Source organism: Capricornis sumatraensis, chromosome X (genome assembly GCF_032405125.1).
Source record: "Capricornis sumatraensis isolate serow.1 chromosome X, serow.2, whole genome shotgun sequence".
Lineage (NCBI taxonomy): Eukaryota > Metazoa > Chordata > Mammalia > Artiodactyla > Bovidae > Capricornis > Capricornis sumatraensis.
Window position 1 is genome coordinate 99,245,909 of NC_091092.1, and position 24,875 is coordinate 99,270,783.

The 24,875-nt window shown below is 39.9% G+C and overlaps 1 protein-coding gene across 13 annotated transcripts in view; it reads right to left on the bottom strand.

Annotated features, from left to right (window-relative positions):
* The window catches only part of KDM6A (lysine demethylase 6A), a 179,245-nt gene extending 170,719 nt beyond the window's left edge, over positions 1–8,526 (bottom strand). For 12 of the 13 annotated variants that reach the window (XM_068962558.1, XM_068962557.1, XM_068962556.1 and 9 more), the window contains exons 1-2: positions 8,357–8,517; positions 8,073–8,136 (exon numbers count right to left, since the gene is read on the bottom strand). In XM_068962558.1, coding sequence (XP_068818659.1) covers positions 8,073–8,136; positions 8,357–8,517 — 225 coding nt within the window. Of the gene's footprint in view, positions 1–8,072; positions 8,137–8,356 lie in introns of all 13 variants that reach the window. The other variant, XM_068962559.1, reaches the window with a different exon arrangement.
* Between the last annotated feature and the right edge of the window lie 16,349 nt (positions 8,527–24,875).

Here is a 24,875-nt window from a genome sequence, read left to right on the forward strand (position 1 = left end):
TGCCAGGCTCTTGTGTCCATGGAATTCTCCAGGCAAGAATACTGGAGTAGGTTGCCATTTCCTTCACCAGCGTATCTTCCCAACCCAGGAACTGAACTCAGGTCTCCAGCATTGCAGGCAGATTCTTTTCTGACTAAGCTATGAGGGAAGCCCTATGTTTCAGAGACAAGCTGAAATATCTATGGATTAAGAGATTTCCTTTATAATAATGGCAGCACAGGGTAAAATACAGATGAACAAGACAGGTTATGAGCTGAAAATTGTTGAAGGTGGGTAATGATTGGTGATGATTGGTTGATTTTCTCTGCTTTTCAAAATACTGAACCTTTCCTCTAATACACTGTTTCCTTTCTTTCTTTTTTAAAGAAAAAGATCTAGTGAACACAATACAATAGATCTAGTAAGAAAACAATCCTTTATCTTTACCTAAATAGGATTCCTTAGATAAATTTATCTTAGATTCCTTTATCTAATGGTTCCTTCCATTGTTCTCAATTAAAATAAACTAGATGATCTTATATAATACACTTGCCATGGGGATTCTCCAGCAAAGAATATTGAAGTGGGTTGCCATGCCCTCATCCAGGGGATCTTCCCAACCCAGGGATTGAATCCAGGTCTCCCACATTGCAGGCAGATTCTTTATCATCTGAGCCACCAGGGAAGCAGCCCAACCTTCTTCATGAGAATAAACTTAGTAGTAGTATATTTTATTTATTATAACAGACAAAATACTACCACACAGACAAAACCACAAAAATACAAGGACACATTCACAACAGAATGATGACTGTTTTAGAAATGTAGAGAAGTAAAGATAAAATAAAAGAAAGAAATGAGTGAGAGAAAATAAGTGAAAGCTTACAGAAGTGGCAAACAGCCCATAATTTGGCTGAGAAACCTAAAATTCTCTGAATAAGGAATTACTCCCACCCTTCCAGGTTACAGTTTTTAATTAGGTCCCAAATGTCATACTGGGCCAAATTAGACCCAAAAATAAAGTCATCAATGAAACAGATGCTAAAGATCAAAATGAAGAAAGAGTACAACCATGTAAACAAATGCAAAGAAACAGGACCAGGGTGAGGGTGAGGAAAGAAAGAGATAGGACCAAACAGTATACACATCTCTACTTCATTTACCCCTATCCTGACTGAAGGACCATGAAGATGAGAAGTATCCCAACCTGACAAAAAGGACTTCACAGGTATCTCTAACTATACACACACCAGTATAAAACCCATCTTTAATCAGTCAAAATATAATTCTGGTATACTCATTATCAGCGTGCTTACTTATTTTTAAGGTAATGCACATCTAAGGTTAAAAAACAAAATCACAACAGCAGAGAAATCTAGTTTAAAATCTCCCCTCCTCCTCACCCTAGGGCTATTTTGTACTACAAACATGATTATTATTTAACTACTTCTTGAATATCTTACCAAAACTTGGTCAGAAAATTCCTAAAGTTGACCCATGAACGTTCATTCAAGGATCTCAAGTTAAGAACTCATAACAAAGGTAAGCATTACTACAAAATGAGAAAGAGTGAGAGAAAACACAGCAGATGACCGTCTGAACGTCTGCTAAAAGCAAAAATCTGATTTTAAACCATGCGTTCCTAAACAAAATTAAAAGATGCCATGCTAATAAAGAAGTCAAGAAATACCATCTCCAATAAACACAATCAAGAAACAAGCCCAATCCTATTAATAGGAGACATTCCGCTAAGGCCCAATGGCGGGTAGAACTTTGAAACTCAACTTACAACTGCCCCAAGAGTAAACTGAAAATGGGGATCCGAGAAAGCAAGGAGTGTTTTTGCAGGAGCCATCAATGTCCTGCCCATCTCCAGCACTACCTATCTAAGGAAAGAAGGTGCAGATTACAAGAGTCCCCAGGTACAAGGAGCTAAGAGCCTGGTTTGTCTTTCTCTACTGGGGTTTGGTGTTCAAAGTACATAATTTGTTGAAACAAATGACCAGATAAATGCAAAAGGGTGTCTGTAAATCAAGCTAGCCCAGAAGCCATTGTGCAATTATCTCACAAATATGAACACCCCTTCCCCATTTAACTCATGTATTGTAAAATATTAGTGAAATAATTGAGTTTTAAATGTCTGATACAGAATGTTACATAATATAAATTCTCAAATGTTTCAAGAAAAAAAAATGAAATATATCAGGATATGCTGTCTCATGAGCTTTCATTAATTTTAACCCGGCAACTATTGGATAATTTTTCAAGTTAACTCCAATAATCTAAAATCTAGGGGCTCTTAGTTAACTTTTGAAATTCTCAAATCAGGAATACACAGTCCAGAAAAGTTAAATCTACAAAGAAGAGACCTGAGGAAGACAGGAGCCAGGACAGCACCCTGTAAAGCCAATGCTTCTCCTGCCTTTACTTTAGTCAGGAGAATGTGTTAGGAAGCATACGGAATGTCAGAAGTAAGTTTTCATTAGTGCAGTGAATGATATTCAAGTTAATGTGGCTTGGCTCGAAACAGTGCAAAGGCGTCTCCACTTTTGCATAAACGGGCCTAAGAATCAGCAAATCCAGGATCCCAATACTGTCCACAGTGCACACATAGCCTAAGAGTCCCATCCAGCCCTGTGTTCCACCACTGACCGGGTGATTCTGGGGCTAATGTCTACTGCTGGTAACACTGCGTGTAACAGGTGCCACCAAAGCACCTTTCCAGCAAGGTCCTTGATAGACAATGGTACTCCCTTAAGCTTCACAAACAGGTTCCTGTGACTGCTTTTGTGCATGCTTACTAATCAGTGTTTTTAAGATGGCCAAAAAAAAACCCTTTCTAACTTGTAAATTGTTAAATTGACCTGTATCGTAAACCTTCAGGATACTCCCCTTTCCCTCAGCCACTGATGTTTTGGTGATAGTCATCCTCATACTTACCTCACCCTTTAAGGGAGCGGTAAGTTTTCAATACAGACAAGGGATATCTTCATTATCTCCGTATTTCCTGCATAGACGACTTGTATTCAGTGTACTCAAATATTTGTTGCTTTAATTTACCATTGACAAATTACAAACCAGTAGAGAAAACTGATAGAATTGTATGTGAGGCTTTGATATGAGTACATAAGACTGTTGATCATGTATTCATTAAACTTCGTTAATTAACTAGTTTACAAATAAATACATGTGGGCCTTAAATAGCCACCATTTCAATTCTTTGACAATCTAGTGGTGTCTTTGTAACATAAATTAGTTCTCTGGATACATTTCAAAAATATTAATTCACAGTGTTTTAATTCATTAACATCAATTGCAAAGAGTTCAAAGCATCACAATGAGTTTCAAAGTAAGCTTAACCAAAAGTAAACTTTTTCAAATCTGCAAAATAGTACTATTATTACATAAATAAAAACTAAATGTTACATAATCAAGTCCGAAAAAGATATTTTTACTCTGTAGCTAGCCAAGCACTGAACCTTCACTTTGGTTCAAAGTGCATGGCCCACCATTCCACTTTACCACCTACATCACAAAAACTCATCTCTCACACAGTTTTTAACAACCTGAAATGTACAGAGGTGGCAGTTAAATGTTCCCATGTCATTTCAATTTGTAATTGATTCTACAAAAAGAGCTATCCGGTGAGGGGAAAGAATTCAGAACTTAAAGTGCATGTTTATATATTCCTGCAATTCTAATGTGTGGCCAGATAAGCAAGCTCTTTGTATAATCTCTTACTATAGCTTTATTACAAGAAATTATCAAAATCTTAGGAAATGTATAGCAATTGCCTGAGACTCTGTCCAGGTAAATAATAATGACTATAATTTACAAGACAACTTTTCAAACTTGAAAATACTTTTATAAGATGCATCAAATTAAAAACCTAATTTTGAAACAGAGAAGTGTGACATTATTCTGCGGTTACTTTTGTAACCCAAACATTCATCTCTTTTAGTGCTGGAAATGAATATATTCCTTTAAAAGTGCCAGCAAACAAAACATATACATAGAATATAATTTTAAATATCAACATCCAAATATTATAGTATAAAAAAGTCACCTTCTACAACTGACCTAATAATTTTCCCTTACCATATACATTGGGCTTCCCAGGTGGCGCTAGAGGTAAAGAATCTGCCCGCCAATGCAGGAGACATTAGAAACGTGGGTTCAATCCCTGGGTTGGGAAGATCCCCAGGAGCAGGAAATGGCACCCCACTCCAGTCTTCTTGCCTGGGAAATCCCATGGGCAGAAGAGCCTGGTGGGCTACCGTTCATACGATCGCAAAGAGTCGGACACAACTGACCACTACCGCAGTGGTAGTTTAGTCACTAACATGCAAGCAAACCAAATTTAGGAAAATATATGCTTTAATGGATCTTAAACTACTTCCACTGCCTCCGGAATTTTAAATTCCTACTATTTTCATGCTAATTATCTCCTAGGAAAAAGAAGTAAGTATTTTTTTTAAAGTACATACATTTTAAGATAGTAAATGATCCATGGGCCTCCCTGGTGGCTAAGACGGTAAAGAATCTGCTTGCAATGAGGGAGAAATTACTTCCAGGTATTCTACATAATCTATTGATTAAAAGAATTACCAAAAAAAAAAAAAATCCCAAGAGTATTTAACACAAACTTAAAAATGATATAAAGGTACTTCAAAGTGAACAACTATGTATTTTAGCATAGTTTCTTGACAAAAGATTCCAACCCTTTAGCATTACATAATTACTATAAATACAAACGTAGTATCACTATCAATATATTCATGCTATATATTGATATATATTTTAACACAAATCCTTATTAACTGAAAACAAGAATAACCCAAAAAATTTTTTAAAATGTGCTAAGTCACCATAGTTAATTCCTGTTAAAATGTTTCACTTCTTAATTACTTTTCAGTAACTCCATTGTAATTAAAAAAATAAGTGTCTTGAATTATGATACCAAAAGATGGTCAGCATTAAAGAAAAAATTGGTCAAGATCATGCTATATTCCAAGAACTGATTAAGCAACTACTTGCTACTAACAATCTTTTAAAGATATTTTAAAGGTACTACTACAAAATAATACATGCACTACTAATTTCTCTTTAATCCAAACCCCCAAGCATTGTATATCAAATGGAAATCATTCAAACAGAAATTCTTTCAATGACTCCAATATAAATTAGTCTGACAAATGCATTCAGCTACTAAAAGAAATCAGCAGTTTGGATAAAGTATCCTCCCAACTAGAAAAGGAACTTACAAGTTCGGGGGAAAAGAAGAGATACTTAAATGTTTTAAACTTTCCAAATCTTTTAGGTCAAGAGTTAACCTTTTTTAAAACCTAATTTAAAAACTTGAAAGAATATTCAATAATGTATATGAATAAATGCTAAAAGCAAGTAGTAAGAGCTAAGTTTCTGTCAGAAAGAAAAGTTATACAAGGTGCCGACTCAATTTGATGGGCGGACGGCCAGATGGGGTAATGACAAAAATCATAGCTAAAAAGAGTCCTGTGATTTATTTAATTCCAGTATCTGCCCTTAGGTAAGCAGCCTGAACCAACCCCAACAAAGAAAAGCCAGCTCTCATTTTTAAGACTTTCAGGGAATAAGAATTCTGAAACCAACACAGCTCAACATTTCACAAAAAAAACATACTGTTTACCAGGGCTGTTCAAAAGATGGATGAAACTAAATATTTCAATACTTCCTATAGCAAGATTCCAGCTCATTCATTCTATTCAGAATCCAAACTCATGGTGAGAGATCATATAATATCAAGCTTTACATTACACATTTCACTGTTATGTTCAAGCTCACAAAGATGCAACCAAGAACTGCATGCGGTTGCAAGCACATACTCTAGAATGTTTTATTTTAATGTTAAGGCTAATGAGTCTTGACCTAAATAGGACCTCACAGGCATGGGGTCTAAAGTAATGAAGATTTTTTTTTCCTTTAGCTCAACAAAATATTTAGTAGTTTATCAAATTACCCAGTGTTTTATGAAAACTTCATTCTGCCACAAAATATAATGAACCTTCCCAAGTTTCTCATTTATGTTACTGCAGTCAAACATCAAGAAAGTAAAGCACATTTTCACAAATACTTGAAAATGTTATTTTACAATTTAAAGTCAGTAGTGCATACTAACTACAGAGTTCAATATTACAATCTGAAATACAATGTTAAGCACGATCCACTCATTGTGAATCTGTCTAAATACAAGCATTCTGAGACATAAAATCAACTAGCATTTTACACATTATCCACGTATAACATCAGATTCCATTTATTTCTTCATAATCCTAACCAAAACAATAGATTTGGCCAAACTATTCCAAATGTATTATATTTGCGGACCATTTTACCAACCCGCTACCAGACCGGAGATAATCAATCCAAAATACAATGCTTCTTAAATTTAAATATTTTGCTTAATCTTTTGAAATGACAACTTTGACAGTAGTTAAGTATTTTTAAGTAAAATATTTCAAATACGCAGGCTGCAAAGAAATTTCAAGGTTTAAATCATTTATGTTTAAATCATTTCAGAGCTAGTCGCTATTCATTTTTCCGGCGATAGTTTTAATGAAGCCAATTAATACCTACATAGTCAAAGTTTAATTCAACTTTTCTCTATGGATCAAAGGGACTGAGCTTACTGATGATTATTTCAGTTTAGCTTTTGGGTCATTATTGTGTTTGAAACCCCTTACACTTAAGTTACTTTGAAACAAAAACAGAAGTGTAATTACAGATAAAAGAATTAGTGACCCCAAACTGCAGACAAAAATTCGGGATAACCGTATTTTTTTTTAAATCAACTTAATAAAATGCAAGGCTTTAGTCATTTCAAACTTCCTTCTCAATTGCAAGAATAATGCTAGGTATCAAATGCAAACCTACTGATTTCATCTAGAAAAGAAAATGTTTAATGGATGCAACACCTATCGCGGCACACTCCAAGTTTCACGGTCCCAATTAAGAACCGAGCATTCAAATATCATTTCGATCAGATTTTGGTCAAGAGACAAACTGATGGAGACAGATCGAGACTCCGCTGCCTTTGTTCAATAGCTTACGGATGGATAACTAAATGTGCTACAGGTTGATAAGCATTTACCAGGCTTATGAATGCGGCTTCCAAGCTTGAGAAAGGTGCAAGAATGCTAGATGCAAATAACCTTGGATAATTTTTATTAATCACCCACCGAGCTACACACTCCGAAGTAGAGGCCTATTCATCGCTACTATTTATTTCCATGTTTACCTCTCCTCCCTCCCCCAAACCCCCCCCTTCACTTTCTCCTCCCACCCTGTCCCGCCATCTTGGGCCGATAGGAGCAGCCATTACTTAACTAAATGACAGTGCCAACAACTTTCCACACAAATAAACAGAGTCTGCACCCCGAATTCCCCTCGGCCTCCTCTGTGAGAAACACAGGAAACGAGGCTCCAAGGAGAAAACACATTCATAAGTAACTGCAGGATTTCTATAGCAGAAAGACTCAAAAAGTAAACAAGTCACCCAACTTCAGGTAAAACACCATAACCCTTGAGATGCCTGTCAACAGCCCCATGCAAACTCTTCACCGCCCTAAACTACGTGCAACTTTCCTTCCGGGAGCAGGGACACAAGAAAACCCCAAACGTTGGGTTAACAGTACATTTCCCGAACAGCCTGCCTGGCGGAAAAGAAGAAAAACCAAGGGAGGCAAGTAAGTCGGAAATGTGGGGAAATCCGCACACATTTACGAGCCTTTGACGCTAAACAGGCACCTCGGAGAGATCATCGGTCGACTCCCCCAAAGCCGTAAAATAACAGGCAGTTTTGTCGACCCAGTTGAGCTCGGCCCCAAAGCGCTGCCGTCTCTGTTCCTCCAGCTACGAGAGGAGAGAGCGATTTCGCAAGGGAGCAAGCGAGGGATCCGGGGGTAAGGGGAGACCAAAAGCAGAAAATAGTTTTCCGGAAGCCCCTCGGCCCTAGTTCGCGGCCACAATGAGCGCCGGCCGAGCCGCGGGGCCCGGGACGAGCAGGGCGCCGGCTGGGGAGACGGTGTCCGCACTCCACCCCGCGGCTGCCTTACCTTGCCCAGTAGGGCCTTCGTCCTGGCGCCATCTTCATGAAACCTCACGAACCCGAAGAGGCGGCTGTGGGGAGACACACACGCGGCTCGTTAGAGCTCCGGCAACCCTACCTACCCATCCCTGCCCGATCCCGAGGCCCCGGCGGCGGCGGATACGGCACCGAGAGCGCCAAGCCCAGGTGCCCGCCCCGCCGCCGCCAGAGGCGAACCGCGCTCGGGCCTCCCCGAAGAGAGGCGCCAACCGTCCGGAGCCGACCGGGCGGGTGGGTGACGGCGACCCATACCTGTCCAGTCCGCCGAGCGCCTCTCTCTCCTCGGCTGTCAGGCTCGGGGACGCCTCCTCGCTCTCCCCGCTCGCTTTTCCCGCCGCCATTTTCTTTTCCTCATCACCGAAAGCGGCGGCGGCAGCGGCGGCGGTAGCGAGCGACACTCCGCTGGATTTCATGGAAACGCAGCGAATTCACAACTCCGACGCTGACACCCCCCCGCGGGCCGGGGCCCGCAACGACGCCCCCAACCTCCGCGCGGGACCCGCACACCAACTTTATCGCCACCTCCTCCTCCGCCGCGGGCGGCAGCGACGAAAAATCCCAACGCGGCGGCGGTGAAGGCGGCGGCGGCTGGGGCTGCGGAGCCCCCGGGTCGGCAGCGGCGGCGGCTCGGCTTGTTGGGTCACATCGCGGGGGCGGGCGAGGGGCAGCCACGGGCGGGGGGAGCGGGAACGGCCGGAGCGTGCGGGGTTGAGGGATGTGGGGGGAATTCGTTGGAGAAACAAACTTCCCCGGCACCAGCACAAAGTTGTTGTAATTGTGTCACACAGCGAACCCCACGCCGCCGCCGTGACCCCCCCCTCCCCGCCCGGCTGGTGCAGCCAATCGAAGTGCCCCGCTCGCTTCACGTGACCTTTGTTGACTCACGTCAGCCGTGGCTCCACTCAACTTGCTAGCTGCCCGAGCCCCGCCCACCGAGGCCACCACCTACAGGGAGCAGGAGGCCCGCCAATTCTGACCGATGGTTGGCTGCTGGGTCCGTCTGTCCGGGTGAAGGGTTGTCACCGAGAGGGAGCAGCGGGTTAGGTTGTGCCAGTTAAATATACTGGGGCAGAGAATGGAGGGTCCGGACTGTGTCAGGGGAGCCGCGGCGGCCTCGGGAGGGGGAGGGGAACGGTGGGGAAGGGCGAGGTCCGTCACCGCCCGCGGCGGGCGTGAGCAGTGAGCTAGGACGCCATGGACGGCCTTTGGCTGCGCGGGAGCTCCAGGGTGGTCCCCGACCGCGGCTCCGGTATCCTGTGCTCCGCGTGTCCCGGGCCCTCGAGGGCCTGTTAAAGGTCACATCGCCAGGAGGCGGCGCAAGGCCCCTGACCTCCGCCCTCCGAAGAAAGCATACTTTTTGCACTGCTGGAAGTAATGGCCTCCGCGAGGAGCGCGCTCGGAGAGCCGCTGTCGGCCCAGTGCCCCGGGGCCCGGACGCCGCCCTAGGCCAGGCCTGCGCTGCCGGCCCGGATCCCCTCGCTCGCGCTCCCTCACCCCCGGCCAGAGGGATTGAAGAGTCACCCTCGGGGCTCTGGCTCGCTGACCACGGCTCTCCACCGCCAAAGGTCTGTTGGCGGCACTTTGGAGCCAAATTTTCCATGCTACCGGTGTTTTACCGGTAGTTCATTACAGTATTATAAGAAAAGCAGTGACGAAAAATTGTTAAGCGGTTATCTCCAGAATGTTGCTTTCTTTTGCTGTGATCTTAGTGGGGCTTTCATGGGAGGAGTTGGGACTGCTTGTAGACAGGCCTGAGAGAAGACAAAATTAAGATCCTCAGGGAAGCTTTCAGCCCAGAAAACCATTTTCTACCCCTCACAGCATGTCCTAGACCACAGTAACACCTTCTTGTTCTGACCGTGTCTCAGATGCAAATAAAAGTCACTAGTCTGCCTTTCAATCCATAGTATAATTGGGAGAAGAAAAAATGCCTTCGGTCTGTTACTCTCTGCAAAAGGTAAATTTAATGAGATAAGTTTCATGTAACAGATCTGTTACAGTGCACACCTCCAGTTTTCAGGGATAGGAACAAATTAATGGACAGATGAAAACAAGGTTTCCTTCATAAACATGGACTCTATATTTTCAATAACGTAACCAATAAACAAGGTATATTTAGTTGGATTTCAAAATAAAAGGAAGACAATTCAGTGCTGACTCAGTAATCCTAGCAGTATTCAGTGAGAAGCTATGGAAATCTCAACTGATTTTGCACACCAACACGGTTTTAGATTGTTTCCCTGAGACTAGTAACTAGACTTAACAAACTATAGTTTTATATGGATTATGCTTCATGTTTAATCACCTTCTCTAAAACACCTCTTCCACGCTTTATGGTATTCCTTCCATTTTACTTGAATGAGTGAGTATACAAAGCTGAGTATTTCCTACAGCTAAATTAATACATTCATTGTAAACTTTCTCACAACAGATGACCTTCAACGCCTGGGAGATTTTGACACCACTGTCTCCCCACACCCCAGCACCACCACCACACACACACACACACACACACACTTAGACTTGCACAAGCAGAGATAGAAATTCTGCCAGTGTTTGACAGTCTTCTGGGAGCTGGTGGTTCCTGACTCAGGCTGTTTCCAAGAATTACGAGGCTGCCTACTTCCAACCCCTCAAAACCTTTTTCACTACATAATCATTACTTGATATTTGCTGCGGAATTGCATGGAGTAGATGCTGTGGGTGGGGTCGAAGTCAGGCAGGCCTGGCTGCAAATCATTTCTCTGCACAGGCTATGTGTCCCTGGTAAAGTTACTTATCCTCTAAGCCAGAACTCTTTGTCTAGTTCAGTTACAGATATGTGTCATCCATCATGAAGCATGAGATATTTTTTATACAGTAACACAGTCCTTATATCACTACGTAATGTTTTTGGTCTAGCATAGTTTATATCATATGTACAATTGGTATGTAGCCTTTAAGGTTTAGGTCCTTCACTGAATAGAGAAATGGGAAAGTAGGATAGATGATTTTTTAATAATAATTTCTATGAAAAGTGGCTCTGAAAACCCATATAGAAGGTAGAGCAATTGAACCAAAGGAGCATGAACTGTGAAATCATGCAGATCTAGGTTCAAATCCTAAGTCTGCCACTTGATAGCTGGGTGACCTTCAACAAGTTAGCCTAATTTGAGCTCCAGTTTCCTCATCTGAGAAAATAGCATTATTTTGAAGATTAAATGCCATAAGGTAGGTAAAGTGCCAGATATATCATATGCATTCAAAGACCTCAAAAGAATAGGAAGTTTCGAATTTCTAAAATCTAGCTTTCACATTCTGGGTTCTAAATGTGTTGATCACCACTTTACCAATCACTTTCTCCTGATCCCTCCGCAGCTTTCCTATAAGCCCAACACATAGGCAGTCCTAACATACTTTTGGGGGAGGGATTCAGTTCAGTTCAGTCACTCAGTCGTGTCCAACTCTGTGACCCCATGAACCGCAGCACGCCTCCCTGTCCATCACCAACTTTTGGAGTTTACTCAAACTCATGTCCATTGAATTGGTGATGCCATCCAACCATCTCATCCTCTGTCATCCCCTTCTCCTCCCGCCTTCAATCTTTCCCAGCATCAGAGTCTTTTCAAATGAGTCAGCTCTTCACATCAGGTGGCCAAAGCATTGGAGTTTCAGCTTCAACATCAGTCCTTCCAATGAACATTGCAACATCTCTCCTTTATTCTAAAATTAAACCTTATATCACTTAGTACTGATTCTTATTTAATAATTATAACTTAATAAACTATAAGCTGGAGAGAATAATTTGAATTTACTAAGTTGATATGATTAATAGATAAGGTAGATAAATCGATATTTTAAAAATATATAAAATTTGTATTATGCTGAGTCAGATTATGGACTAGTTAGTACATCATTTGTAGCAGCATTGTGTTAATACTTATGCAGTTACCATCAATTACTGTCAGAGGAGAAACCCACTCAATTATAAGAAAATAAATCTAACTCCTTTTAAACAACTAAATTCTTAACCTGAACTACTTAGAAATATGTAGTTCATTTATAATGTCAGTGCCACATAACCTATGCTGCTGCTGCTGCTAAGTCGCTTCAGTCGTATCCAACTCTGTGTGAACCCATAGATGGCAACCCACCAGGCTCCCCCATCCCTGGGATTCTCCAGGCAAGAATACTGGAATGGGTTGCCATTTCCTTCTCCAATGCATGAAAGTGAAAAGTGAAAGTGAAGTCGCTCAGTCGTGTCCGACTCCTAGCAACCCCATGGACTGCAGCCCACCAGGCTCCTTCATCCATGGGATTTTCCAGGCAAGAGTACTGGAGTGGTTGCCATTGCCTTCTCCGACATAACCTATGCAGATAATAATAACTCACATAACAGTCATGATTTATTTAATCTTGTAAATAGAACTATACTTATCCTTTAAATCAGGATCAGAGATAAATTTAGCCCTTCCCACACTTACCAGTGTCAAAAAAATTATCCAACTCATGTCCAAACATACTGATGACGAAAACAAATATAGGGTTAGAGTTGAGGAAAGACTGGGAGCCAAGTACAGACAGACTTTAACCTGTTACAAAAACTTCAGTTGTCAGAACAGTTTTGGGACTTCTGGAAGAAGCCTTGACTCCCACACCCACCAGAAGCCTAGACTTCTACCTTTGCCAATCTGTAAAGAAGCACCTCAAATCCTACCCCACCACCACCAACTACACTGGGGAGCCTAGATTTCCATACCCACCCAGCATTAATGAGGCATCACTTCCCTTCCTTGTTGAGTTGGTGTCAAAGAAGACCTACTGAAGAGTCAGAACTGTCACCACTGCCCAGTGCTAACAAGGCCACCACTCCTATGGAAGCAATGTGGGGAACAGTAATGAGGCACCTATACCTCCAGACAAGCTTCCCTGGTGGCTCAGTGGTAAAGAATCCTCCTGCAAATGCAGGAGATGCAGATTCCATCCCTGGGTTGGGAAGATCCCCTGGAGGAGGAAATAGTAACCCATTCCAGTATTCTTGCCTGGAGAATCCTATGGACAGAGGAACCTGGCAAGCTGCAGTCCATAGGGTGGCAAAGAGTTGGACACGACTGAATGACTGAGCTCTCACCATGCACACCTTCAGACATGGTGGTCTCAGTGGAGGCCTAGCAGGAAGCCAGAACTTCAGTTCACACCCAGTAGTAACAAGGAGACCCTCCACTTCCATCGGTGTTAATCAAGGTTGAGTGGGGAACCTGGATTTCTACTCCTGGTGGTAACAAGGCAGTGCTTTCCCTTCCCCAACAGAGTGATATCAAAAGAGACCTGCTAAAAAAGAATATTTAGATGAGAGCCAGGGTTTTATAATACCCACAATGTCCAGGTTTCAATGAAAAATCACTCATATGAAGAACTAGGATAATCCAACATTAATTAGACAAGACAATCAACAGATGTGAGCAATAAAGTGAATCAGATGTTCATGTTCTCTGACAAGGATTTTAAAGCAGTCATAAAAATGTTTCAGTGAGCAATTATGAATCCATTCGAAACAAATGAAAAACTAGAAAGCCTTAGCAGAGGAATAGGAAGTTTTAGCAAAGAAATAGAAGATACAAAGAAGAACCAAATAGAAATTTTAGAACTGAAAAATATAATAACCATAATTTAAAACAACGTATGGGTTCATCATCAGAATGGAGGGGACAGAGGAAAGGATCAGAGAACTTCAAGACAGAGCAACAGAAATCACCCAATTCGAATAACCGAGAGAAAATAAACAGGAAAAACAGTAGAGCCTCTGAGATCTATGGGATGGTAACAAAGGATCTAACATCTGTGTTATCAGAGTCCAAGAAGAAGAGGAGAAATATATCAAGGCCCAAAATGTATGCAAAGAAATAATGGTTGAAAACTTTCCAAGCTGATACAGTCCATGTCCTGAACTCTTAACTTGGAGAGTCATATGAATAAATTTTATCCTATAAAATACTGATGAGTGCTATAAACTTTACCCAAATTTCTGTGGATGCTCATAGAAGAGGCATCTTTATCAACCTAGAGGTAGCAGATAAAGCGCCTGGAGAATAAAAGATGAACTGTTGGGGGCTGGAGGATTGTTACAATAGTGAGTGTCTTCCCAACAGAAGCTGCAACAGATCTGCCAAAGCACAGAAGCCTAAGAACTTGAGAGTTCTGGTGAATTCAAGAAGTTGAGTATGGCTGTGAACAAAAGGGGAAGGAAAGAATTGGAAGTGGAAGTTGGAAAATTAGGCAGAATCATGAAGAGCCTAGTAAGGCTTACCTAAAGAATCGTACCAATGGTTATTGTGTTTTAGGCACAAAAATAGTAAGGTTGCTACTGGTGTCAGTGATACTGCTTTAAACAGATTTCCTTTCACCTGGGCTCGGTAGCTGGCACCAAGCTCAAAGAATATATTCTTAAAGCATTATATTTGTTTATTTTTCATTGCACTGGGTCTTTGTTGCTGTGCTCAGGCTTCCTCTAGTTGTAGCAGGCGGGAGCTGTTCTTTGATGTGGTGCACAGGCTTCTCATTGCAGTGACTTTTCTTGTGGAGCACAGACTCTAGGCACCCAGGCCTCAGTAGTTGCAGCTTGCAGGCTCAGTAGTTGTAATTTGTGGGCTTAGTTGCTCCAAGGCATGTGGAATCTTCCTGGACCAGGGATTGAACCCATGTCCCCTGCATTGGCAGGCAGGTTCTTATTCACTGCACCACTATGGAAGTTCGTCAAAGAATATTGACTTATCTGGCTAGACCAGGAATCAGAAAACCATAACCTACTGATCAAATCCAGCACACCACCTATATTTGTACAGCCATTTCATCACACATTAAACTTACATGAACTTCAAATTTGGTTGTGTATAAATAAAGTTTTATTGGTATACATTCATGCTCATTCATTTATATATCATATATGGTGTTGGAGAAGACTCTTGAGAGTCCCTTGGACTGCAAGGAGATCCAACCAGTCCATTCTAAAGGAGATCAGCGCTGGGTGTTCTTTGGAAAGAATGATACTAAAGTTGAAACTCCAGTACTTTGGCCACCTCATTCGAAGAGTTGACTCATTGGAAAAGACTCTGATGCTGGGAGGGATTGGGGGCAGGAGGAAAAGGGGAAGACAGAGGATGAGATGGCTGGATGGCATCACCAATTCAATGGACATGAGTCTGAGTGAACTCCAGGAGTTGGTGATGGACAGGGAGGCCTGGCATGCTGTGATTCATGGGGTCGCAAAGAGTCGGACACGACTGACCGAATGAACTGAACTGAACTGATGGCCCCTTTCACAAAGCAACATAGAGTTGAATTGTTGCGGTAGAGAATGTATCTCATCTTACACATTGCTGCTTTGTGCCTTGCAAATCACAATGATGCTGTGTTTCAAGTACCACACATGTAACACCATGACTTTTTTTAATTACCAGTACATACCTATAAGTCAAAACCAGAAAACAGAGAAAAAGGACTTCAGATGCTTATAAGGCATGGTGGTGTGTGGACTATTTTGTTACCATGCAATAAGTATAGTTTCACTGAAAGAATATAATATATGTCAATATTATCAGACTACATTCATCACAATATTCCCAACTGACAGGAAAGCAACAGTGAGAACAGTTAGAGAATTTAAAGTGGAATATTTCATCATAGCAGAGTTTCTTCAGAAAAATATAAAAATGAATATGAAGCTGCAACCAAAGTAATTTTCTGAGTGGCTCATTTCTTAGCCAAATAAGGAAAGCAAGACTATTAGACTTTCAGCTAGAACAGTTGCTTGAAGAGTTGAAGACATTGAGAGCAGTGTCAATAATCAGTTTAAAAACAAAGCAATTACTGAGTGGTTTTCCTTCACTCTTTATGAGTTAACAGATAATACTGATACTACTCAGTTATTCATTTGAAGAGTCAAGGCCTTGTTTGAAATAACTGAAGAATTAACTTCTGTGACTAGTCTGCATGGAACAATTACAAGGGAAAATATTTTCAAAGAAACTGAAAACAAACTGATGCTATATAACATGGAAAGGAACCTGCTAAGATGTGTTATAAGTGATAGTAGTAAAAATATGTATAAAGTAGAAAAATGCTTATCTGAACAAACAACAAAGCTTATGAAAATGTAAGGTGTTTAAACCCTGTGGCTATTTATTGTATTATTCATCAGAAATTACTTTGTGGTAATATTTGAACTTATCATTTGTTATTGAAGCAGTAGTAGCAATGGTAACTTCATTCATTCTTATGGCTTTAACCATCATCAATTCTGTGAATTTTTATCAGAAGTAGAAACTGAATATCCTGACTTCTACCACACAGCAGTTCTTACTGTTTGGTTGTGATTCTTTTCAGCTCAAGAGCAAAACTGAGAATTATTGAATAAGAAGAACAGCCTTTAGCCTCTCTAATCAAGCTATGAATGGCTTTGGAAATTAGCTTTTGTGGGAGACTTGATAATATATCTTAATGAATTTCACCAATTACAAGGTAAAACAACACTTATACATGAAACTCAGACTTTAGTACAATCATTTTGATGATGAGTAGCGTTGTCTGAATTCCAAGTAATGTCAAGCTGCTTTATATATTTCCATGCTATCAAAAGTTAAAATAAGAAACATATTATCCATTCCTATAGAAATTTGCAGTAGATATATTTTCCAAGCTCAAACTGCAGTTCCAAGCAGCATTTTTTAGACTTCAATGCAAATGCAAAGGCAATTTCTATATTTCAAAATTAATTTAACTATGCAATTGAGGAGTTTCTACCTAACCATCAGTTAAAAATGATTAACCTGCAATATAATAACATAGTAAAATACAAATATCAAGAGAAGAATCTAATAGAATTCTCTAAATGCCTTATATGCAATGAATATACTCAAAATCATATGCTCATGGATTGATGTCATTGTTTGGCAGTGCATTTTTTTTTTCCAGAACATGTAAAGACATTTTCAAAAATGAAATACATAAAATCCCATTACAGATCAGCTTTAACAGATGAACATTTGCAAACTAATCTGATGATAGGGAATACTAATTTTGAACCCTAATTAAGGAAAATGTATTCCAAAAACAAAGACTCCTATTCTTCTAATTAGTAGACATGTATTACCAAAAACTGCACTCAGTTATTACTATTACATTTTAAGCATCATCGATAAAATATTTGTTGAAATTTGTTTCATTATGTTAGTATCTACAGAATATCTTTAATTTTTCCCCTTGACCTGCAAAACTTACAATATTTACTACCTAGTCCCACATAAAAAATTTGCTAACCCCTGACCTATCTACATGGTTCCATGCACACATTCAATTCAAAATGATACATTGCCCTTTGCCCCCCAAATATATCCTGGCCTAACTTCTCCAAACATTCCCTCGAATCTAGAAAAAAAGATTTCACAATATCAAAGACTAAAACTGACAGGTAACCTAAGGTTTGGATCTGGGTGAAACTGATGTCAATTATGAGGCAGATGGCCCTGAATGGCAGGATTAAGAAAATCCCACTCATGAATTACCTTGGCTTCATTTCCTCAAACACACTGAGTGAAAAAGGTAGTAAGCCACTTATTTAAGGCCCATACTCTATTCCCTGATGACCCACCATCTGCCTCCCAACTTAGAGTTGGTGTCTAAATCAACATGAGATGTCAATTTCTCAACCTTTCAAGTGTGCTCACCAGAAAACTGATCCTCACCCCCACCTCCACTCTGTGTCCTCTAGACCCCTCTATTTCCTATTTATCTAGGCAGATCGACAAAACAAGCAGGCAGGAAAACAGCAGGGAGATTGGGAGGAAAAGGGAGGAGACTTACATTTAAGAAAGTGCAGTTCCCATAACCATGGGCAGCTTCATGAGTGTGCAACCTATACAGCTGCACAGGCCCCTGTGATGATAAGAAGGGCCTTGTATTTGTTCAATGCTCTGTTGTCACTGCCTTGACATTCTTAATTTTTGAACAAGATGCCCAACATTTTCATTTTGCATGTAATTTTCCTGCAGGTTATGTAGCCTATCCAGCTCAAAACTTTAAGGAAAGGCTAGCATCTTAAAGGTTTCCAAGAGAAGTCTGTGCTGGGAAGTGTATTGTGCTGTGTATCGCATTAGTAAAGAAGAGATACAAAAGGTAAAGTCAGACTGCACGGACATCAGTGTGCCCTCTAGCTACAGACTTGAGATGGAGATCCTGCCACTGCTTCCATAGATATATGGTAGGTTCCAAGGTAAACATCTCAATCACTTGTAGATGGATATTGAGCCCACAGAAAGCCTTGTCTTATTTGAAGATAAGGAGAATAATCAACCCAGAGCTAGAGGAAGTACACAGCATCTAGAAAAAACAGGACAAAATGAGAACTCTTCCTCACCAGGATGATCCAAGAGAAAATTGTAGAAACCTGTTACCATCCTTAAAGTTTCTGCAAAATAGAAACAAAAGAATGAAGAGGTGGGACTGATATGAAAATCTAACAAGATGAAATGAAAACCGGAATGAATAGGGTAAGGAAAATGAGCAAGTACTCTTAAGACAAGCAGAAACAAAATTAAAGTACACACTGGAGACAGTAACAAGGAAAATTCATCCAGCAGAAAACAGAAATTGGTGTTAAGAACAAAGCTGATGCTAAAATATAGAATGGAGTGGAAAAACATGAAAACAGTGAAAGAACAAAGATAGCTGTGGAGAAAGAATGGAGAAAATGGAGAACCAACTTATGGTTAACTTGAGTTCTTAAAAGAGAAGCAAAGGCAAATGGAAGTGACATAATAAAAAATAAAAGCAGAAATTTTCTCTGTTAAAGCACAATGTATGTTGATGAAAGAGCCTGCTATATTCCAAGCAAAGTCAGTAAAAGAGGACTCGCAATTGGACACATCGTGGCAAATGTTTTAATCTACAATATTAAAGTATCTATAATTGTTCAAGCAAAAAAATGAGATCATATTGCCCAGATAGAAACAAATGTCAGTCTATCTGACTTCTCATATCTAGAGTAGTATTCATCTGAGTTGCTTTTCAGATGTAAAGATGTCAGAAAAACACTCTGCTAGTTGTGTGTGTGTGTTCATGCACTCAGTCACTCAGTCATGTCTGACTCTTTGTGGTCCCATGGACTGTAGCCTTCCAGGCTCCTCTGTCCATGGAATTTTCCAGGCAAGAATACTGGAGTGAGTTTCCATGCCCTCCTCCAGGGGAGCTTCCCAACCCAGGTATCAAACCTATGTCTCTTGCATTAGCAGGAATGGCACCACCTGGGAAGTTGCTTCTCTGCCATCTAAGAGATCATAAAATAGATCATCTTCTTGAAAAAAAAAATAGGTTTACAATATTTTTCAACCAACAAAGAGATGAAATTTGAAAAATAAAATAAAAAGCTCGGACTTCCCTGGTGGTGCAGCAGTTAAGAATATGCCTGCCAGCATAGAAGGAATCTACCTTAACATAGTAAAAGCCATATATGATAAGCCTACAGCAAACATTATTCTCAATGGTGAAAAACTGAAAGCATTCCCCCTAAGATCAGGAACAAGACAAGGGTGTCCACTTTCACCACTATTATTCAACATAGTTCTGGAAGTACTAGCTATAGCAATCAGAGAAGGAAAAGAAATAAAAGGAATCCAGATTGGAAAAGAAGAAGTAAAGCTCCCACTGTTCACAGGTGACATGATACTGTACATAGAAAACCCTAAAGATAGTATCAGAAAATTACTGGAGCTAATCAATGAATTTAGCAAAGTTGCAGGATATAAAATCATTACACAGAAATCACTTGCATGTCTATATACTAACAATGAAAAATCAGAGCAATTAAGGAATCAATCCCATTCATCACTGCAACAAAAAGAATTAAATATCTAGGAATAAACTTACCTAAGGAGACAAAAAAATTGTACACAGGAAATTATATGACACTAATAAATCAAAGATGACATAAACAGATGGAGAGATATTCCATGTTCTTGGGTAGGAAGAATCAATATTGTGAAAATGACTATACTACCAAATGCAATCTACAGATTCAATGTGATCCCTATCAAATTACCAATGGCATTTTTCACAGAACTAGAACAAAAAAATTTCACAATTCATATGGAAACACAAAAGACCCCGAATAGCCAAAGCCATCTTGAGAAAGAAGAATGGAGCTGGAGGAATCAACCTTCCTGACTTCAGATTATACTGCAAAGCTACAGTCATCAAGACAGTATGGTACTGGCACAAAAACAGAAACCTATACCAATGGAACAAGATAGAAAGCCCAGAGATAAACCCATGCACCTATGGGTACCTTATTTTTGACAAAGGAGGCAAGAATATACAGTGGGGCAAAGACAGCCTCTTCAATAAATGGTGCTGGGAAAACTGGACAGCTACATGTAAAAGAATGAAATTAGAACAATTCCTAATACCATACACAAAGATAAACTCAAAATGGATTAAAGACCTAAATGTAAGACCAGAAACTATAAAACTCTTAGAGGAAAACATAGGCAGAACACTTGATGACATGAATCAAAGAAATGACCCACCTTGTAGAGTAATGGAAATAAAAACAGAAGTAAACAAGTGGGAACTGATTAAACTTAAAAGCTTCTGCACAGCAAAGGAAACTATAAGCAAGGTGAAAAGACAACCCTCAGAATGGGAGAAAATAATAGCAAGTGAAACAACTGACAAAGGATTAATTTCCAAAATATACAAGCAGCTCATACAACTCAATACCAGAAAAACAAACAACCCAAACAAAAAGTGGGGAAAAGACCTAAACAGACATGTCTCCAAAGAAGACATGCAGATGGCTAACAAACACGTGAAAAGCTGCTCAACATTGCTCATTGTTAAAGGAATGCAAATCAAAACTGCATTGAGATATCACCTCACACTGGTCAGAACAGCCATCATGAAAAAGTCTAGAAACAATAAATGCTGGAGAGGATGTGGAGAAAAGGGAACGCTCTTGCACTCTTGGTGGGAATGCAAATTGATACAGCCACTATGGAAGATGGTATGGAGATTCCTTAAAAAAAACAGAAGAAAACCACCATATGACCCAGCAGTCCCACTCCTAAGCATGTACCCTGAGGAAACAAAAATTTAAAAAGACACATGTATCTCATTGTTCACTGCAGCACTATTTGCAATAGCCAGAACATGGAAGCAACCTAGATGTCCATCAACAGATGAATGGATAAAGATGTTGTGGTACATATACACAATGGAATATTACTCAACCATAAAAAGAAACACATTTGAATCAGTTCTAATGAAGTGGATGAACCTACATTCTATTATACAGAGTGAAGTAAGTCAGAAAGAGGAAGATAAATATCATATTCTAACACATATATGGAGAAGGCAATGGCACCCCACTCCAGTGCTCTTGCCTGGAAAATCCCATGGATGGAGGAGCCTGGTGGGCTGCAGTCCATGGGGTCACTAAGAGTCAGACACGACTGAGCGACTTCTCTTTCACTTTTCACTTTCATGCATTGGAGAAGGAAGTGGCAACCCACTCCAGTGTTCTTGCCTGGAGAATCCCAGGGACAGGGGAGCCTGGTGGGCTGCCGTCTACGGGGTTGCACAGAGTCGGACACGACTGAAGCGACTTAGCAGCAGCAGCAGCAGCAGCAGCAGGAACACATATATATGGAATCTAGAAAAATGGTACTGAAGAATTTATTTACAGGGCATCAGTGGAGAAACAGACATAGAGAATAGACCTATGGACATGGGAATAGGGGACAAGAGGGTGAGATGTATGGAAAGAGTAGCATGGAAATTTACATTACCAAATGTAAAATAGATAGCCAAGGGGAATTTGCTGTATGGCTCAGGAAACTCAAACAGGGGCTCTGTGTCAGCCCGGAGGGGTGGGATGGGGTGGGAAATGGGAAGGAGTTTCAAAAGGGAGGGAATATGTGTATACCTATGGCTGATTCATGTTGAGGTTTGACAGAAAACAGAAAAATTCTGTAAAGCAATTATCCTTCAATAAAAAAAAAAATTAATTTAAAAAATATATACCTGAAGAGCCAAGGAAATGCACTGGCATGAGGGATGCATCTAGGTGAGGTGTCAAAATTCTGTAGATTGATTTAAGAATGAGAGCCTGATAGAGTTTACACCCAGGGAAGTGGACTACGGGACCAGAGTTGCCTTATGAGTTTTGCAGGCTTTGGGCACTTTTGCCTTTGTGGGAAAAAAAATCTTAAATATTGTAATTTTACTACTGTATTGGAATAAAGATGAATATAATCCAAAAAAATAAAAAGAATCTGCCTGCCAATGCAGGAGACATGATTTTGATCTCTAGTCTGGGAAGATTCTGCATTCCTTGGGGGCAGTTAAGTCTTTGGGCCACAATTATTGAAGCCCACATGCACTGGAGCCCATGCTCCACACCACGAGAAGCCACTGCAGTGAGAAGTCTGTGAGGTGCAACTAGAGAGCAGCCCCTGCTCACCAGAACTAGAGAAAAGCCCTTGCAGCAATGAAGACCCAGTGCAGCCAAAAATAAATTAATAAATAAATAATTTTTAAAAAACCGCTCAGGAATGGGGAAGTCATGGAAGGGAGCCTTGTCAAGCCAAAATAGAAGTGCATCCAAATAACTGCATCATATAAATCTCAATATGTTTTCTCAAATTGTGTTCTGAATTTTTTTTAATAAGAAAAAACTATGTGAATCTTAAAACCTGCATTAACATTTTCATGAGTTAGATTGTAGAAGGAGGTAAAGATCAAATGTGCTAAATTCTGTATCTCAAAAGCATGATTCAAAACATGCTGTTTCACCGTGGACCCAGCAATTAGATAAAAGTAAGTTTAGAAAAGCTTTTGAAAAACTTAAACATCGATGCCACATAATATATATACTATATCAACTCAGCAAATAGAAAGGTATAGTAAAAAGTACAAGTTGCCCCTTCCTCCAGGCAACTGCTTTCAACTAATAGAATAAAATGCTTTCTAAAACAATGGAGAAGATAAAAACAAAACTGAAAATAAAGAAAATGGCCCAGAAGTGTTAATAAATGTCACAGAACAAAATGGCATAAAAAGAAAGTTTTCAGGATTTTAAAATGTAAACCCTCTATTAAAAGACTTGTTGAGTAGAAGAAATTTAAGTATAATCTAGTTACAAAAGACATAGTATTTTAAAAACTACAGAGTCGTAAAACAATTATACTCCAATAAAGAATTTTTTTTAATTTAAACAAAAAGTAAATAAACAATGATTAAAATAAAAATTTTAAAATGATGTAGTTTGCTACAAAGTAAAAAATAGGCAAAGATATATTCGACAAATACAGACCAAAAATAAATGAAAGGGAGAGGAGTTGGCAATATTATTGAATCAAGATAAAAAGCATTAATGAGGCAAAGAGAACTTTATATTGGTAAAAGGGTACAAATAGAATTCTCATTGTATTGATGTTCAATGCCAGACTATCATACTATCAAAATATATAATCAAAATTGTATTAGTCAATGTTCTCCAGACAAACAAAACAATAGAGAGAGATTTATTTGAAGGAATTTGCTCATGTTATCATGGGGACTGGCAAGTCCAAGGTCTGTATATCTGTAGGGGAGGGCCAACAGGCTAGAAACTCAGATAAGAGTTGATGCTGCAGGCTTGACTCCAAGATCTACAGGGCAGGCCAGCAGCCTGAAAATTCAGGCAGAGTTTCTGTGTTGCAGTCTTGTGACAAAATTGCTGCTTCTCTGGGAAACCTCAGTCTTTGCTTTTAAGGCCTTCAACTGATTGGATGTGGCCCACCCACATAATGGAGGTAATTTGCTTTAGTCAAAGTCAGCTGACTACTAATGTTAATCCCATCCACAAATACCTTATAGCTATATCTAGACTAGTGTTTGACCAGACAGATGTGCACCATAGCCTGCCAAGTTAACGTGTAAAATTAACCATCTAAGAAATATCAGGAGAAATTGACATATAGACAGTAGCAGTATAAAACTAACATACCTCTTAGTTATTGGACATATCAAGCAGACCAAAAACTAAATTAAATATAAAGACTATGAATACTATTAACAAACTATATAATATACTATGGATTATAGGTAACTGTATATGAATACAACATATACTTTTTATATTATAAATTCTATAAATAGAATAGTGGTAGCAATCTGAAAAAAATGTAATGTTGGATCCATGTCTCACACTTTGTACTAGAATATATCCCACAGAGATAAATATTTACATGTTACTTGGAGAGCAATGATAGACTTTTTAATGTAATTTTGAAGTTTGGAAAGCCTTTCAGGGAGTGACGCAGAACCCGAGTCCTACAAATAATAAATAAATTTGAATTAAAAAGTTTTTTCTGCCTGGCAAATCCATTCTTTTTTAATTGAGTTCTTTTACTTTAATTTGAGTCTTACTGAGCTGTAAGCATTCTTCTGTATTCCTATTTGGCCTGTGGGATCTTAGTTCCCTGACCAGGGATTGAACCTGCACCCTCAGCAGTTAAAGCACAGAGTCCTAATCACTGGACCACCAGGGAATACTTAGGCAAATCCATTCTGTTAGTCACTCAGTTGTGTCTGACTCTTTGTGAACCCAAGGACTGTAGCATACCAGGCTCCTCTGTCCATAGAATTCTCCAGGCAAAAATACTGGAGTGGGTTGCCATGCCCCCCTCCAGGGGATCTTCCTGACCCAGGGATAGAACACGGCTTTCTCACATTGCAGGCAGACTCTTTACCAACTGAG